The sequence below is a fragment of the Vulpes vulpes genome, chromosome X (assembly GCF_048418805.1).
Source record: "Vulpes vulpes isolate BD-2025 chromosome X, VulVul3, whole genome shotgun sequence".
Classification (NCBI taxonomy): Eukaryota; Metazoa; Chordata; class Mammalia; order Carnivora; family Canidae; genus Vulpes; species Vulpes vulpes.
This window is the reverse complement of record NC_132796.1, coordinates 47,950,653-47,967,982: the sequence shown is the minus strand read 5'-3', so window position 1 is coordinate 47,967,982 and position 17,330 is coordinate 47,950,653. Positions and strand designations below refer to the sequence as shown.

The following is a 17,330-nucleotide window of genomic DNA, read 5'->3' as shown; positions in this document are numbered from 1 at the left end:
ATTCTTCAAAGACTTGCCCATCCCTAACCACCTCCACCTGGATAAGAGCCCCCTTCTTGAGGCAAGGGAGTTAGAAACTTTCAAGTCCACGAGTTTACTGAAGAAGAAAATCTGGGAACCCAGAGGATTGCTACACTGCATGGTATGTATCATAACAGAAATTCTTATGAAGGAGTACAGTCAGCATACAGAGGATGGTACAAGTAATACCACCTAAGAGTATTAAAGAAAGCTTCCAGTGGAGGTAACATAGAGTGGAAGGAGGTAAAGAAGACACACTTGACATTTCAAACTGAAAGAAAAGACATATGCTAGAGCTGAAAGATATAAAAGGCATGGCTTACTTGGAAAACCATGATCCCACAAAGCCATAGTACAGCATACATGTGGAGAGGTAAGTCCAGAAAGTAAGCTAGGATGGAGCCAGGTATCAAATGGATCTCTCTATATATCATACTAAGCAGTTTACGGGCAGCCCGGGTGGCTCAGCAGTTTAGCGCCGCCTTCAGCCCAGGGTGTGATCCTGGAGACCTGGGATTGAGTCCCATGTCAGGCTCCCTGCGTGGAGCCTGCTTCTCTCTCTGCCTGTGTCTCTGCCTCTCTCTTTTTCTGTGTCTCTCATGAATAAATAAATAAAATCTTAAAAAAAGTTTAGACATTCTTTTCACATATACTGCAATGTTATTAATACTAGCAAATGCTGGGAGTAATCTAAATGGCTCCTAAAAGAGTAATGTAAAATTATGGCACAGCCATTGGATGGAATTTTATGAAACCATTAAAGTGTTCACTTTAAAAAAAAACTAAACAGGGATCCCTGGGTGGCGCAGCGGTTTAGCGCCTGCCTTTGGCCCAGGGCGCGATCCCGGAGACCCGGGATCGAGTCCCACGTCGGGGTCCTGGTGCATGGAGCCTGCTTCTCCCTCTGCCTATGTCTCTGCCTCTCTCTCTCTCTGTGTGACTATCATAAATAAAAAAAAAATAAAAAAAAAACTAAACAAAAAAAAACAGCATTTATCTAAGTTTTTAGTGATATATTAGGTAAGGATAAAGTAGCAGGATTTTTTAATGTATACTATGGCTGCACTATGGAAAATTATATTACATATATGAGCTATGACAAGAAATATACATAAATTGCTATGTTAAAATGGTGGATTTATGGAAGATTTCTTCCCCTACTAAACTTTGTCATATGTCATGTTGGGTTTTATAAAAAGAGGAAATATAAAATTAGCTATTCTTCTTTCATTTGACTCCTCTTTCTTTCTCCCCTTCTCACTAATCCACCTGCTTCGTTACTCTCCCTCACCAACAGTCATTCCAATCTACCATCTGAGAGGCCTCCAGAAAGGCTGCCAGCAAGGTGGCTGTACCCAGCAACAAGTTCCTACACAGCCTAGAGGCTATTTCTGCCCGATATTGGGGAAGAATTTTCTACCCAAAAGCACTACCCAGCTCTACCCAACTAAGCCTTCTTTGGTTAAATTGCCCTAGGAACTTGTTCCCAAACAAATGAAGACAAATACCAAGAATACTTCTATCATGCCCTCCCCGCAGAGGGCACAGGGTAGGTAAAGATCAAATTCATGGCCAACTCCTATATGGCTGAATTATAGCCTAGGATCCTTGATTCACAAGTAAGAACTATACAAAATAGTCAGTAAAGAGGAAGAAGATGGGTGAACAGATCCAGCCCAAAACACATCATTTCTAGGACCTTGCTTATGTCCCATCAGCCCATTAGGCCTTGACAGGAAATTCAAACTCTTCTTTGATCTACAGGTCTAACACCAAAGAAAGCCATATTCACAAAATGCAGGATCAGTTGAAAGTTTAACACTAGGCGTGCAGCAATCTCCCTCACTAGAAATTCCTCCCCTCCTTTCCACCCAAGTCCACATCACCTAGCTCTCCCCATCCAAGGGAAACATAGATATTAGTGACTTAGAGGAAAAGGAAGGGGACCTTAGCAATTTAAGATTTGGCCAAAAGCAATTTCATAGCCCTAAGGAGAGGGATGTTGTGGAGGAAGGGGGTAAGGGAAGTCAAATCAGTTTTGGTTTGTTTCTTAGCCTCCCTCTTCCCTGCTTGAACAATGACAAGGGTCTTCTATTCTTCCTGGAGTCACTAATGACCCAAAATAACCAGCAATTGTGGTTTTCAGGCCAGACTCCAAGGCCCTACCCAAGGCACTTAGTCAACAGTTGTCTCTCCAAGAAGCCAGGATGCCCACAGTGACTCTGTAGTAGGTGGATCTAATACCTCCAAGCAGAGCTCACTGAAATAAAGAGGGCTACTTACACATGGATAGCTGGGTGGGGGAGATGATGCTCCCAATGTTATTGTAAAGAGTGGGCAACTTCTCCAAATAGTCGCTGCTGTCTGTTCTGTTACACTCCTTCCAAAAAGCCTTACTATCTTCTTAAAAACTGGTACAAATAATCAGAATGTCAGGAAAAAAACAATGTTCTCCTGACAATAAAATATTAATATTAATAATGTTAATATTTTACAGATATTAAAACTATGGCCCATAGAAATGACTTGCCTAAGGTCACAAGGCAGATACTAAGAAGCAGATATCCTGATTAAGTACGTTATTCTTTTCATTGCACCATTTATATTAAAAAGCATTAAGAAAAAAAACATCTAGAGACATGTCTCAAGCCTTAAATGTCAAAAGCACAGGTCTTATAACCTAGAGCTAGACTGCTCAGGACTGAGGATGGGAAGCAGAGGGACATTGGACTCATTCCACTCAGGAAAGCCAAGTGAAAAGGTTAGGCATAGCAAAGGCACACACAAAGAATTTACTAACTGGAAGGCTTTACCTATTCCAAAGGAACAGTTAAAGATGCTGAGACGCCCAGCACGACCCCGCCCCACCCCCACACTCTGAGCCTTTTTAGATTAAGCAAGACTACCCTTAGGCTGTCAGAGATCTAAGAAGTTAGACAGGGGTGGCCAGACTGGGTCACCAGAGCCAGGAGAGATAAAAAAGAATGAGGAGAAATGAAAGCAGGGTGGAAAAATTACATCATTCCAGAGATCTTCCATATTTCTCTCTTCTCTCCCACTTCTCCCCCACCTCCATGAAAGAGCCTCAACCATCTGCTCCAAGCAAGCCCTACACCAGGCAAAAAAGAGAAGTTTGCAGGTGGCACTATATAAACTATAAAGAGAAATGCATTCCCTGTACCAAAAAAGAGCGGGACTAGTTGAGGTAGCAAAGGGCATTTGAGGGGGGAGAAAATAGCCAAATAAGGCATACTTAACTGGTAGGGAATTATCAGGAAAGGGTCCAAAAGCTGACGTCTCAAGGAGGAAGCATTTAGTCATTGGTTTCCTCTGGCAACTGGCCTAAGGCCAGGAGGCAAACTCCCAACCTTAGGAAAATGTCCAGGCTATTGCAGAGAGAAAGACAAGCAAAAGAGATTTTTCCCCAAGCCTAGGTCAGGCTGTGCTGGAGCCTAGCTTTTCAAGTACCAGCAGAGAGGTATAGTAGAACTCTGAAGCAAAATGCCAGATGTTCTCACTAAGCATATTCTAGATTCACCATGGCCCAGGTGCCAAGATGAGTAAGAAACCTGAAGAGGACTCTGATCTACTCTAGTTACATATTTCTGATATTGTTATAGTTTCATCTTAGAGAAAAGAAAATTTCAAAGGCAAAGAGGTTAAGTGAATTTTGTTCTCAGCAGGGAATTTCTGAGTTATTAACATCCTAGGAATGTCTACAAAAATGTTTGGAGAAGAGTTTTGTTCACTTAAAACCCGTGAAGATAGTGGGGGTACCTGGGTGGCTCAGTCAGTTAAGCATCCAACTCTTGATTTCAGCTCAGGTCATGATCTCAGGATCATGAGATCAAGCCTCCCATCAGGCTCTGTGCTCAGTGCAGAGTCTGTTTAAGATTCTCTCTCTCCTTTTCCCTTAGCCCCTCCGTCTGCTCATGCTCTATGTCTCTCTAAAATAAATAAATAAATAAACAAACAAACAAACAAATAAATAAATTCTTAAAAGAAAACACCCTTGAGGATAGCAAAGATTTGTACAACTTAACTGATGACACTCAAATTGTCTATTACCTTGACTCCCACCCTACAACTCCGTAACACAGATTAGTCAACCTCAGTCAAAGATTACAACAGATAAGAACTTCTTGGTGTACTTCATCTAACCTTCAGGTTGAGATTTCTGAAAAAGGTTGGGGGATGTGGGAGGGAGTGATAGACGGCAGATTAGACCAAGACAGCAAAATTAGGAACCTTATCTAAACACACTACACTGGAGAAAAATAAAGCCTTGAGCCTTCCCAAGTATCTTTTTTTTTTTTCCAAGTATCTTTTTTTAAAGATTTATTTATTTGAGAGAGAGAGAATGACTGGGAGGGGCTGAGGGAGATGGAATATCAAGCAGACTCTGCACTGAGCATGGATCTTAACACGGGAGCTTGATTCTCAGGACCCTGAGCCAAAAGTCAGAAGCTCAACTGACTGCATCACTCAGGCACCCCCCTCTTCCCAGGTATTTAAGGGAGTCCAGAACTAAAGGGAGGAAAGGAAATACTGACCAAACCTGATAGGTATGTATTGTTCCCCCTTCGAGGCCCTGACCCCTGTCACCTCCCAAATACATATCCAGGAAAGGATTTCTTGGGATTATACTTTGTTTTGTAAGACACCAGATGCCCACTTTTCTCTTTCATTAGGCCCTAACTGACACTCTGTAACACAAAATACCTACATGGGCAACAAAGACAATAAAATTTATTTCAGTTAATTCACCCAATTTTAGAAAATCCAAGGTGCAGTCTTTCCCCAATAGACCCCTTCAGAACTATTGCCTCTAACTGACCATACAAAGAATAACTTGGTCTGTCTAAGCTTACTTACATGTACTCTGTGGCTCTCCTGGAAACACCTGAAGGCTTCCTTCATTTAAGACAAACTCACTTTCTTTCTAAAAATGATTTTATTTATTGATTTGAGAGAGAGAGAGAGAGAGAGAGAGAGAGAGAGCAGCACTAGCAGGAGGACAGAGGGGGAGAAGCAGATGCCCTACTGAGCATGGATTCCAACTTGGGGCTCAATCCCAGGAACCTGGGATCATGCCCTAAGCTGAAGCAGACACTTAACCGACTGAGCCATGTAGGCCCCCCAAACTCACTTTCCAAAGAGCATTAGCCTAGGGTTTATGTCCACATACCAAAACCACATCACTCTCCTACCCAGAACAGCCACCACTACCAAGGATACACTTCAAAGTCCTGTTCATGTCCCATTAAACCCCTTTCTCAAAATCCATAGAGATTGCCATATAAAATATATTTTTCTCAAAATGTTTTTAAGTGAGCTAGCCCTAAATCTCCAATTAAACAGAAATCTATGAAGGTAGCAATTGTATACTCCAGTCATTTATTTGTGCCCCTTATAGTAAATAGTACCTAGCAACCACTCAATAAATGGTGAGGATGCAACTGCCTGCCTTCTTTCTTATCCATTTTACCTAACACATGGTTGGGTAGTTCGATTCCATAAGTTATTATAATAACTAACATTTGCATCTAACTTATTAGATGCTAGGCATAGTTCTAAGCACTTTACACATATTGCCTCATTTAATCCTCAGAACAACCCTATGAAATAGGTACTATTATTATCTTCACTTTGCAGTTGAAGAAAAATGAGGCATACAAGTTAAGTAACTTGCCCCAGTCTACACAACTAATTGGTCACAGAGCTGGGATTTGAGTCCAAGAAGTCTGGTTCCAGAGTCTGTGCTTTTCTCTACTACTCTATGCTACCCTTCTATGAAGGCCTGAAAAGTCTTTTTTTTTTTTAGCAGTAGGGGTGGTCTCTACTTGCCCTAGGCCTGGCCTATAACACCTAGAGGTAAGTAGTGAGGGTTGAGGCCAGGAGATTCCAGTCTGATTTCAAATGGTTGCTACAGCAGCAAATACTGCCACCAAAGTACTAATGAAAGTACCATAATGTTCTCCTAACTCAAGAAACAGGTCAAGCTGGAGCACTGAGTCAGATACAGAAAGGTCAGAACTCAAAATTTAGAAAGAGAAAGCAACAATTTGGGTGAGGGGCAGGCAGGAAAATAAAACAGTCATTCTGGGGCCCCAGAAAAACTGAGTCACACACTGATTGAAACCTCTACAGCAGAAGCTGTTTAGGGGAACTCCACTGCAGCCATCTTGTTAATGTAATCACCACAGAGCCAATTCTCTGGAAGTCTGTGCCCCCATGGTGAACAGAGTCATTCTTCCAAGGCAGGCAAGTTAGTGAGAGACTACTAACTTAGTGATTGGGAAAGCCAAGTTCTCCTTTCCAACTCTATGTGATCCTGAATAAGCTGGCTGACTCCTCTAGCTATGAATATACATAAAAGGAATAACTGTACTCCATTAAGACTCTTAGGACAGTTGAGGCCAGTCTCAAGCAGGAAAATGAGGCTAGTCTCCTCTCTTTACCTCCCTTCAACACACACATCTGTTTTCTACCACCCATTGCAAACAAAGCAAAAAACTCTTACCTTCCTGGGATGTGCTACAAAGAGTCCCAAACGCACTGTAAGAGCTTGAACCATCCTGATATAAAGTAACCTTTGAGGTCAGCTGTACACACTCAGAAGGACTTGCTCTTTCCATAGCCATAACACTATGGTCAAGTCACCCTAGTACAAAGGTAGGAAACTCTGAGCACACTACACCAAGTGCCACTTAGAAGGAATATCTTAAAAGTTCCTCCCCTATGGACACCTGGGTGACTCAATCCATTGGACATCTGACTCTTGATTTTGGCTGAGGTCCTGCTCTCCTTAAAATAAACAAATAAATCTTTTTTTAATGTTCTTTTCCTACACTGGAGGCCAGCTAATTTGAGTTTTAGTCCCAACCTTATTACCATTCCACTCATATCACTTCCCTTTGCTGGACTTTGCTGGCCTTATCTAAAACAAAAAGGTAGAACTAAAAGTTTTAAGGCCTGGTCATTTGGTCTCTGGTTCAAAACACCATGTGAGAAACCTAGACCATCCAGAATAATCAGCTGAAGTGAAGCTTAAGGCTAAGGTCATCCTAAGTAGAGATGCACTTGAAATGTACCTCACAACAGCTAGCCCTCAGATCACTGGTAGTAGATACCTTGGGAAGAGGACCATTATTAGCTCCTCAAGGTCTACCAATATCTAACTACCACACTCATAAGGTTAAAAGTACTTTTGAAACATGACCTAGGGCAGTCCGGGTAGCTCGGCAGTTTAGCGCTGCCTTCAGCCCAGGGCAGATTCTGGAGCCCTGGGATCGAGTCCTATGTCAGGCTCCTTGCATGGAGCCTGCTTCTCCCTCTGCCTCTCTCTCTCTCTCTCTCTCTCTCTCTCTCTCTCTGTGTGTGTGTGTGTCTCATGAATAAAATCTTTGAAAAAAAAAAAAAAGAAACATGACCTAGCAGCTTCCTGACATTTCCATTTCCATTTCCATTTCCATATCCTACAGAGAATATATGCTACTGGCAGCTGGTGAAAAGAAAGGGAAGGAAACTCATGCAGTTTTCTGTTTGTCTGAGGCTCTTCAGTCAAATCACAGCCTGCACAATATAATGTCATTTGGTTTCTTTTTTATTCCTCAGTAAGGAAAGACATACCCCGTTCCCCTCTATACACTTAAGAAGAAACATCAAGGACACTCATTCCACTGTTCTTGTCAGAGCTACTAATGAAACATACCAACTCTCCATTCTAAACTCAGCATGCAGTACTATTTTTTTAGTACTCCAGAGGTACACGGGGACAAAGAAGGCATATTCTAGCAAGTGCTGATAAACTGTGTATTCCCAGCAAAGCCTAGCACACTGCCTGGTACATAGAAGGCACTCTAATTTTGAGGGGAAAAATGTCTTAAGAAAAACATACAAATGGGAGGCCTGAAGCTGTATCATCAAGGCACTCAGGGACATTAGTACTGGAGTACACTAGAGTGTACTTATTACTTTTATAGTACCCTCATGACAAACTGGGGAGACTGGGACCCTAAAGAAAGAACTTGCCTAAATATTGACTTCATTTAGATCACTTTATTGAGGACAGGGAAGATGTTATTTTTACATGGAAAGAGAAAAAGAAAAATTCTCAGGTCAGTGTTACTTGCCACTTTCCAAATCAATGGAGTCCTGAGCTACCCTTCAAGTTACTGTACCACAAATCAAAACCTGGAAATGTAAGGTTTTTCAGCTCTATCAAGCAGGAAATGGGAAGGATGAAAAACAAAAGCCATCCTATCATGACAAGACCACCTCTCCACTTGATCACCAGGCTGGCCAAAGGAGACCACCTTTGTACTCTTTTTTTTTCCTTTGGGGCAGAAGAGTGGGGTGTGGTAGCAGGAAGAAATGATTATGAGTTGGGAAAGATGTACATGATAAACTCAGTTCTATCTTGGAAAATCAGAAACACACTGTTCCCAGCCTATAATAATGCCAATTTTCAGTTACTCTAGCCATTAAAGCACCAATGCTGGTAGTGTTGGTAGCCAGATATTCTCCCTTCTGGAGACCTTGAGTCTGGAAATTCCAGTGAGGGGGACTCCAAGGAAGATACAAAGGAACCTAGACAGACTGTTGCCAAGCAACACAAGTAGAACAGAACTCAGAATAAATGTAGCTGTCATCTCATCTTATCCAAATAGAATTGGATTTAGAGTCAGGAAGAAAGACCAGATGACCTCTAAATATCACTTCACCATCTAGTAAAGCACTCTCCTGAAAGGAGGAAGAGAGAAAAGTAAAAATAACACCCTTAACAAGCAATTGTTACAGGCAGCTAGAGAATAATGGAGAGTTAGCAGACTAGTGGTCAATATCACCTCTGTCACCCACTCACCGAGCACCTTTCCCTTCTATAAAACTAAGTATAGATTAGTTAGTGCCTTCAAGTGTCCACCTGCCCCACCAGCCCCTCTCTGCCCAGATGGCTATTCAAGAAGCAGCCTAAAGGAAATCCCCAAGATGGTTCCTGCTTTATCTATGCTTTCACAAAGGGCCGAATGAACTGGAGGAATAAAGCGGTGAAGAGATGCAGAATCCAGAGGCACCCTCTCTTACATATAACTTTCATTCCTAATCCCTTGCCCCACCCTGAAGTCTGTAGGCAGGGCTGGTTCGAGGGTTAAAAGACTGAGATTCTGCCTTCTATTCACAAAGTACCAGTTTAGTGCCACTCGAGTGGCTCAAGCAATGCTAGGAATGGCAGGAGAATAAATAGCCCACACAGTCACTGTTAAAGTTTAGCTGAATGCAGATCCAGAAGCCTTCAAATATTTCAAGGAGGTGGACTCTATATCTGCCCACATGGATGGTCCCCTCAACAATCATTTGATCACCTTTCTCTGACCTATTGAGATAGGGGTAAAAATCCAGCAAGTTGAAAAGGTTTTATTTACCAAGACTGATACTCGAACTAAGACCTAGATTCAAGTCCTGGCTTTGCTACTGACATGCTACATTATTCTAGGTCAGCCCTTCCTTATATGTGGGTCTCAGTTTCCCCATCTATACAATGAGAAGGGTTAGACTTGAAGAGCCTTTTCAACTCTAACAAACCAAAAACTTAAGGAAACCTTGAAAATTTAAAACAATCTCTTTTTAGGGAATCAGTCCGAAATATTCTGTGATCTGAAAAAAAATGTAAAAGGGCAGGGAGAGGCAAGGTTTTTTGTTTTGTTTTGTTTTTTGTTTCTTACAAATATCATGGCAGAAAGTGTAGATATCAGTTAAATAAGTCAGTCGGAGAAGGACAAACAGTGTATGTTCTCATTCATTTGGGGAATATAAATAATAGTGAAAGGGAATATAAAGGAAGGGAGAAGAAATATGTGGGAAATATCAGGAAGGGAGATAGAACATAAAGACTCCTAACTCTGGGAAACGAACTAGGGGTGGTGGAAGGGGAGGAGGGCGGGGGTTGGGGAGCAATGGGTGACGGGCACTGAGGGGGACACTTGACGGGATGAGCACTGGGTGTTATTCTGTATGTTGGTAAATTGAACACCAATAAAAATTAATTTATTAAAAAAAAAGATTCAAAACCAGGCAAGACTCAACCATAGTGTTGATGGCTCAGAATAGTCATTTCCTTCTAGAGGAGAGTATGGACTGGGAAGGGGAATAAGGAGGCTTCTGGGATACGAGAAATATTGTATATGTTGATTTCAGTATTTTAGTGGATATATACATCTGTGAAAACTCATCAAGCTGTATCTTGAGATCGGTGCACTGTAGTGTATAAAACTTGTATGTTCTACTGCAATAAATAGTAAAAAATAAAGAAATAAAAATACCAAAAAAAAAAAAAAAGCTTCTTCATACTGGCTACTAAAGCAAACTTAGGAAAATGGCAAATAGAAGCAGAATCTAAGAACTGGCAGGGAGAGGGTGCAGAGAAGCATGTTTTAACAGATTTAATGGAGGTTGGGCTTACTAAGGGAGACAATTGACTATAAAAGTAAAACCAACCTTCAACAGAGTATGGACATGGTTCATATGAATGAACGGATTTTATTTTTCCACTATCCTTCCCTATCTATCATACTCCAGAAATAGCCTGGTAGCCTAACTAGTGAAGAAGGAACAGAAAATAGGGAATTTCCATCCTTCATTAAAGCTGGCCTGCAGTGAACTAGTGTATGCCTCTGGATGCACTGAGATGAGGAATGAGAAAAGTAACAGGGGGCAGGAACCTTGTGAAACCCCCAACTCTCACCCAGAGACCACCAAATGCCAATGTTACTTTGTCTATTTTATCTGAGGACCAGGAAGGGCTACGAACAGGAGCAGTTTGCTTTGGCCAGGAAAGAAGACTCCACTTCAAAAACCTAATCACTAAGTCAGAATGGAGGGTCACTGAGATAAGCATCAAAAAGCCTGGGTCCTAATCTTGGTAGGGTCTTTTCTCTTTTTTTAAAGATTTTATTTATTTAACCATGAGACACACACACACACACACACACACACACACACACACAGAGAGGCAGAGACAGAAGCAGGCTCCATGCAGAGAGCCCAACGTGGGACTCGATCTCGGGTCCCTGGGCTGAAGGCGGCGCTAAACTGCTGAGCCACCCAGGCTGCCTGGTAGGGTCTTTTCTATAGGCCCAATATATTCATTAGTTAAAAGAGATAAATAGTGGGTTGGGGAGAGGGTGAAAGTTGTACTAGACAGTCTCAGAGGTCCCTTTCAGGTCAAGATCGTATGGTCTTAATAGGCATGATATAATTACTTCTGCTAAAATTTGACCATCTCTTTTTTATTTATTTTTTTTTAAATTTTTTTTTAAAGATTTTATTTATTTATTCTTGAGAGATAGAAGGAGAGACAGAGCCAGAGACACAGGCAGAGGGAGAAGCAGGCTCCATGCACCAGGAGCCCGACGTGGGATTCGATCCCGGGTCTCCAGGATCGCGCCCTGGGCCAAAGGCAGGCGCCAAACCACTGCGCCACCCAGGGATCCCCCTTTTTTTTTTTTTTTTTAATTTTTTTTTAAGAAAATTTGACCATCTCTTAAACTGAACAGAATGGAAAATTCTCCAAAGCTTTTAGACTATAAAAATTCATCCCTCTCCTTCCAATTTGATTCAAGTTTCAGTCAATCTTCATAAAAATACCTTTAGCATTCAGGTACCTAGGCCTGACCTCAAACTGCTCATTCTCCAGCCTCTCTCCAAGACCAGGAAAAGGATCACCACACTATCTTCTTTGCCAATTCTTACTGAGATGGGATGATTAAGGCAACTTTGAGATAATTTCCAGGCCCATCAAGTTGCATTTAAAGATGAGATATTTTATTTATTTTTTCAGGTTTTTTTCGGTTATTTTTATATAACTCTCAGTTATTTTTTTTTAAAGATTTTATCTATTTATTCATGAGACACACACACACACACACACAGAGAGAGAGAGAGAGAGAGAGAGAGAGGCAGAGACATAGGTAGAGGGAGAAGCAGACTCCCTGCAAGGAGCCTGATGTGGGACTCGATCCCGGATCCTGGGCAGGATCACGCCCTGAGCCTGGAGGCAGATGCTCAACCGCGTCCCTCAGTTATTTTTTTACATTTATTTTTATTTAAGTTCAATTTACCAACATACAGCATAACACCCAGTGCTCATCCCATCAAGTGCCCTCCTCAGTGCCCATCACCCAGTTACCCCATGCCCCCACTCACCTCCCCTTCAGCAATCCATTGTTTGTTTCTCAGAGTTAGGAGATATTTTAGAATTGAGGATGAAAAATACTACTAGTGAAGAGAGGTCATGGGTCAAAGTCTGTTCCCAGAGATCCACGCATCTTATTTAGGTAAAACCATCCACAGAGAGATAAACTCAAAAGGAATCTCCTGGAAGAATCTCTGTGTAATCCTCTGTGTTGGCAGAGACAGTGGACTTTTTTTCCTTCTTTCTCTTTCCAAAACCATTCTCTTTCACTTTAAGTGTGTTGGGGGTGGAGGGACAAGTGTAGAAAAACCCCATGTCATAAAACCACGAGCAATTTTTAAAAAGAGAGAATGTAGAAGCACATACATGTTGAAAATTTGGTGTTTCTAATGGACAGGCAAGAAAAGCAAGAATGACTTGGCAGAAAGGCTGGAATACAGCAATGTGACAACAAAATTCAATATACACCCAAAGAACCAGGCCCCCCACTACTCTCCTCCAGGGACCCTCAGACTTTCTCCAGGCTACTAGTCACTATCTCAGCTCTACACTCAGGCAGTCCTCTAGGGAGAGGGGTCTGGAAGCACAACAAGCTGTTTGGCCTTAGGGACTCAAGCCAGGGTGGTCACCAGGCCTTCCTGAACAAGAGAAGGGCCTCAGTAGCCTTTTGGTATGACTTGCACAAAAGCAAGCAGGACTCATTACTCAGACAAACCCCTCCCATGCCCCTCCCTTCTGGGCATCCGGCCTCCCTAGGCCCCAACTCCCAGGAGGCTTCTGCTCTTCTCATAATAGCCAGTGGGGTGGAGATCAAATCCTAGAAGCTACCACCATTCTAGAAATGTGTGGCCCAAGAGGGGAGAATCCAAACCCCACAGTCTGGAGGGGATAGGAGGAGGTAAAGAGACATTAAGCAATAGGAAGAACAGGGATCTGTTGGTGGAAAGAAGGAAGAAACCGGTCTTTTACCCTAGGAAGTAGAGCAGACCTTCTCTTCCCAGTGAAGTATTAGTGATCCTAGGTAAAAGCAAACAGCCTCTGATGAGTCCCTCCACAAGTCTCTCCTCCACCAACTCTTTCCTCCCCTACCAGTGGGAAACAGCTGGAGCCGCTGGGGGAGACTATGACAAATGTGAATGGGGGTGCAGAATCATCCCATTGCATCTCCCTAAACCCCCCCTTGCTTCTTGGTTCCAGAGCCCCTCCTGGACCATGGCCTTGCCCCCCAAAAAGGCTCCAGTTCCTGATCTGGAGGAAGTGTTCCTCTCCCTTGCCCCCATAGCCTGTCAGGGGCAAGAGGAGACCTCAGGCCCTTATGGAACGTTCCCTACTGTCTGATCCCACAGGCAGGAAACTGGAATCTGAAAAAGAGGCCGGCCCCGCCCAGTCCACACTTCTAGCCCGGCAGCCCCTCACACCCCAGGGCTCACCATAGGATAACTCTATTCTTGCCCCTCCCCAACCTAGGCCTTGGGGAGGGCGGCGTTCTGAGTGAGCGGAAGGTTGATCAAGCCCCTAACCACAGCAAGAGGCTACTAGAGTCAGCTAGAGTTCCCAGGGCGGCAGCGCACATCCCCCTACTCACCGTCTTAGGCATGGTGACTGCAGAAGTGGCAGAGTTGATAAAGTTCGGCTAGTTGCTGTCGGGCAGCACTGAGCATACAGTACACACAGCAAGGATTTTGGGGGCTGGGGGGCTCAGATTGGGTCCCTCTCTAGCGTCGGGACAACTGCTCGGCTTCCTGCTAACGGGCCACAACTTCACAAACCCCACCCAGGAAAGAGCCGCCCCTGTCGCGTAGCCGGTTTCTTTATGTGGCCGGGCTTCCGCGCTGCTCCCCGCCCTCGCGCCCGCCTTCTCGCCGGCCGCTGGCCTGGCCCCGCCCAGCCCAGCCTGGCCACACCAGCCACGTGGGGGTCAGGCTGGGCCTGGGCATTCCAAGAAGGACTCCCACCGCGGACCCAGGTCCACTCTTAATCCCACCCCTTTCACAGCCCCTACACCTTCAAATCCAGGCCATCTGGCCCCACCTTCAAGCAGAGCCCAACCCAGGGCAGCACCCTGGCAGAGGTTTACAGCTTCTGACTGCAAGTTTCCACTAATGGGGAGCTCACTACCTATAAAACTGTTCCCTCTCAAGACAGTTCTGACTCTCAAAAAGTCCTTGTGTGTAGCTGAACTCCTTTTCTCTGTGACTTACCCTATGGATCTCAGCTCTGCTCCCTGTGCCCCACAAAAGTCCCCTACTGCCCCTGATAATTCCTTAGAGGTCTGAAGATTACAGATTCCCCCCACCCAAACTTCTCTTCTCTTGGCTACACTGCCTCAGCTCCACTAACACTTCATTCATTCTCTTCTGTATGTCTCCGTATCCCTTTTCGCATCATATTTCCTCCCTGTTCTTACTCAATTCTCATTTTCAACAGAATTTGGCTTCTTTCCTATTTGTCCTCTGCTTATTTTCCTTCCTTCAAATCCCAGTCTTCACCTTCTTCAAATCAATGGCTTGATGCTTTATCCCCTCCCCCAACACATTCATGATTTACTTGTTTACTTCCTGATAAGGCTATAATCTCCCAGGTTGGATGCACCCTCCGTCCAAGCCTTTGATGTGTCTGCCAGCAATCATTCTACTTCTTTCAAGGTCACAGAATCCCAGGACAATGGAGTTCAAGATTGTAGCAGTTATCTGGCTAAGTTTGAGTTTTACTTTGAAAGTGACTGGTCAGGTTTTTTTCCTCTTGTGCATAGGCAACTGTGTGCGGGTATGGTCTGGGTATCCTTTAAAATGTAGGGCACTACATAACTCAAGTATGATAAGCCAACTGGGAGAAGTGGAATGGATATTTGAGATGGGTAGTCAGACACCTGGCTTCTAGTTGTAGCTTTGCCATTAACTCACTCTGACCACTGTGTGGCCTTGGAAGTCCCTTCCCCTCTCCGGACTTGAGTTTCCCTTTTTTAACAAGAAAACATAGGATTCATGGGCTTCCAAGGTCCTTTCCCACTCTGACATAAAAGGATGAGAAAGAAAGTAGAATCCTTAGAACAATAGATGAGTGTAGCAGGGTTGCATAAAGACTAGCCTTGCATTTGCACTCAGGAATCAGCAGTCTTATTCCCTGCTCCTCTGCTTTCCCAATTCAACACTGTGCATCAATCAGTATGTCTCAGTTTCTCTCACTGCTGTCAAAATTTATTGATGTGTGCTAGGGTAAACAAAGTTCCCCACTCAGCTCATCATCAGGGGAATGTAAATCAAAACTACAAGGAGATATCACCTCATACCTGTCAGAATGGCTAAAATCAACCACACAAGAAACAACAGGTTTTGGAGAGGTTATGGAGAAAAAAGAAACTTCTTGCAACTGTTGGTAGGAATGCAAATGTACAGCCATTCCTGAAAACATATGGAGGTTCCTCAAAAAGTTCAAAATAGAACTACCTTATAATTCAGTAATCATCCTGTGTATTTACCCAAAAAATACAAAAACACTAATTCAAAAGGATACATGCACAAACTATACATGTTTATAGCAACATTATTTACACATAACTGAAGCAGCTCAGTGTCCATCTACAGATGAATGGTTAAAGAAGATATAGTATATACACAATGGAATATTAGTCAGCCATAAAAAAGAATGAAATCTTGCCATTTGCAGTGACATGGATAGAGCTAGAGAGTGTAATGCTGAGTGAAATAAGTGAGTCGAGAAAGATAAATACCATATGATTTCACTCATATGTGGAATAAAAAAAAAACAAGCAAAACAAGCAAAGTAAAAAAAGAGGCAAACCAAAAAACAGACTCTTAGCTATAGAGAAACTGATGATTATCAGAGGGGAGATAGAGTTGGGAGGATGGGTGAAATAGGTGATAGGAATTAAGGTGTACACTTGTTGTGATGAGTACAGAGTGATGTATGGAATTGTTGAATAACTATATTGTTCACCTGAAAGTACTATAACACTCTATGTTAAATATACTGGAATTTAAAATAAAATGTAGGGATCCCTGGGTGGCGCAGCGGTTTGGTGCCTGCCTTTGGCCCAGGGCGCGATCCTGGAGACCCGGGATCGAATCCCACGTCGGGCTCCCGGTGCATGGAGCCTGCTTCTCCCTCTGCCTGTGTCTCTGCCTCTCTCTCTCTCTCTCTGTGACTATCATAAGTAAATAAAAATTAAAAAAAAAATAAAATGTAAAAAATAAAATTTTGTAAAAAGTAAAAAATAAGTTAATGTATATTAACTAAGTAAAGTACATCTTACTTTAGATGTATTATACTACTGAAAAAAAAACCTCCCTGCCCAAACTATTTTCTTAAGCTGAGCAGTTGATCCTCCAAGGAAGAGCAGCACTCCCCAGGAAGCTCAGAAGGAAGGATAGCAAGAGCAGCCAATCACATTCCTTGACATTACCATGTCCCTTTTCTCCCTGAAGTTCAAGGAATTTATGGATTTACTCATTTATTTTCTCCTAAAACCCACAAGGGCCTCAGATTAGACTAAGTGCCTAAAGAGGGAGGGGAAGTTGATTGGAAACTCCAACTTTCATTACTCATTCTGGAGAGTGGAATCCCCCTGTGTGCCATTCCCCATGTCCCATGTCAACACTCCCTGTAACACACAAGAGAGAGCTGGTCAGGGAGTGCCAAGCAGCTGAACATACTATTAAAAGGGAAAGGGGACACAGGAGTCCAAATGGGGAAAGAAAGATCAGAGGGTGGGGAAGCTAAGGAAGCTGATGGGAAGAGGGGCCAAGAGAGGATAGGGTTTGCCCTTTGGGGAGGAGAAATGTGAGAAGTAGGACTATCAGAAACTGTGTAGTCCAGTCCCCATTCAGGTTGAGGAAATTGAGCATTGGAAAGAGGAAAGAACTTATCCATGAGTGGGCAATAGGTGTAAATAATGGATTCAGGGATAATAGAGAAGACTGAGTTCAGTTAAGCTGTTGTGATAACACAAGCAAGAAATTTTGAAAGTTAGAACAAGGGAAGTAGTCGCCTCTCCAACTTCACCAGAGGCTGATTATGGTGATTACGGTCAAGCAGCTGGACATTGCTTAAAGGGTTACATTTAAAGCCATCTAGCTAGGGAGGGAGCCATCCTAGT

The 17,330-nt window shown here is 43.1% G+C and overlaps 1 protein-coding gene across 1 annotated transcript in view; it reads right to left on the bottom strand.

Moving 5' to 3' along the window:
* MSN (moesin) overlaps positions 1-14,178 on the bottom strand; it is a 66,660-nt gene extending 52,482 nt beyond the window's left edge. Inside the window, exon 1 of the mRNA XM_025987643.2 lies at positions 13,800-14,178. Coding sequence (XP_025843428.1) covers positions 13,800-13,811 — 12 coding nt within the window. The 5' untranslated portion in view covers positions 13,812-14,178. The remainder of the gene's footprint in view (positions 1-13,799) is intronic.
* Positions 14,179-17,330: the final 3,152 nt, after the last annotated feature.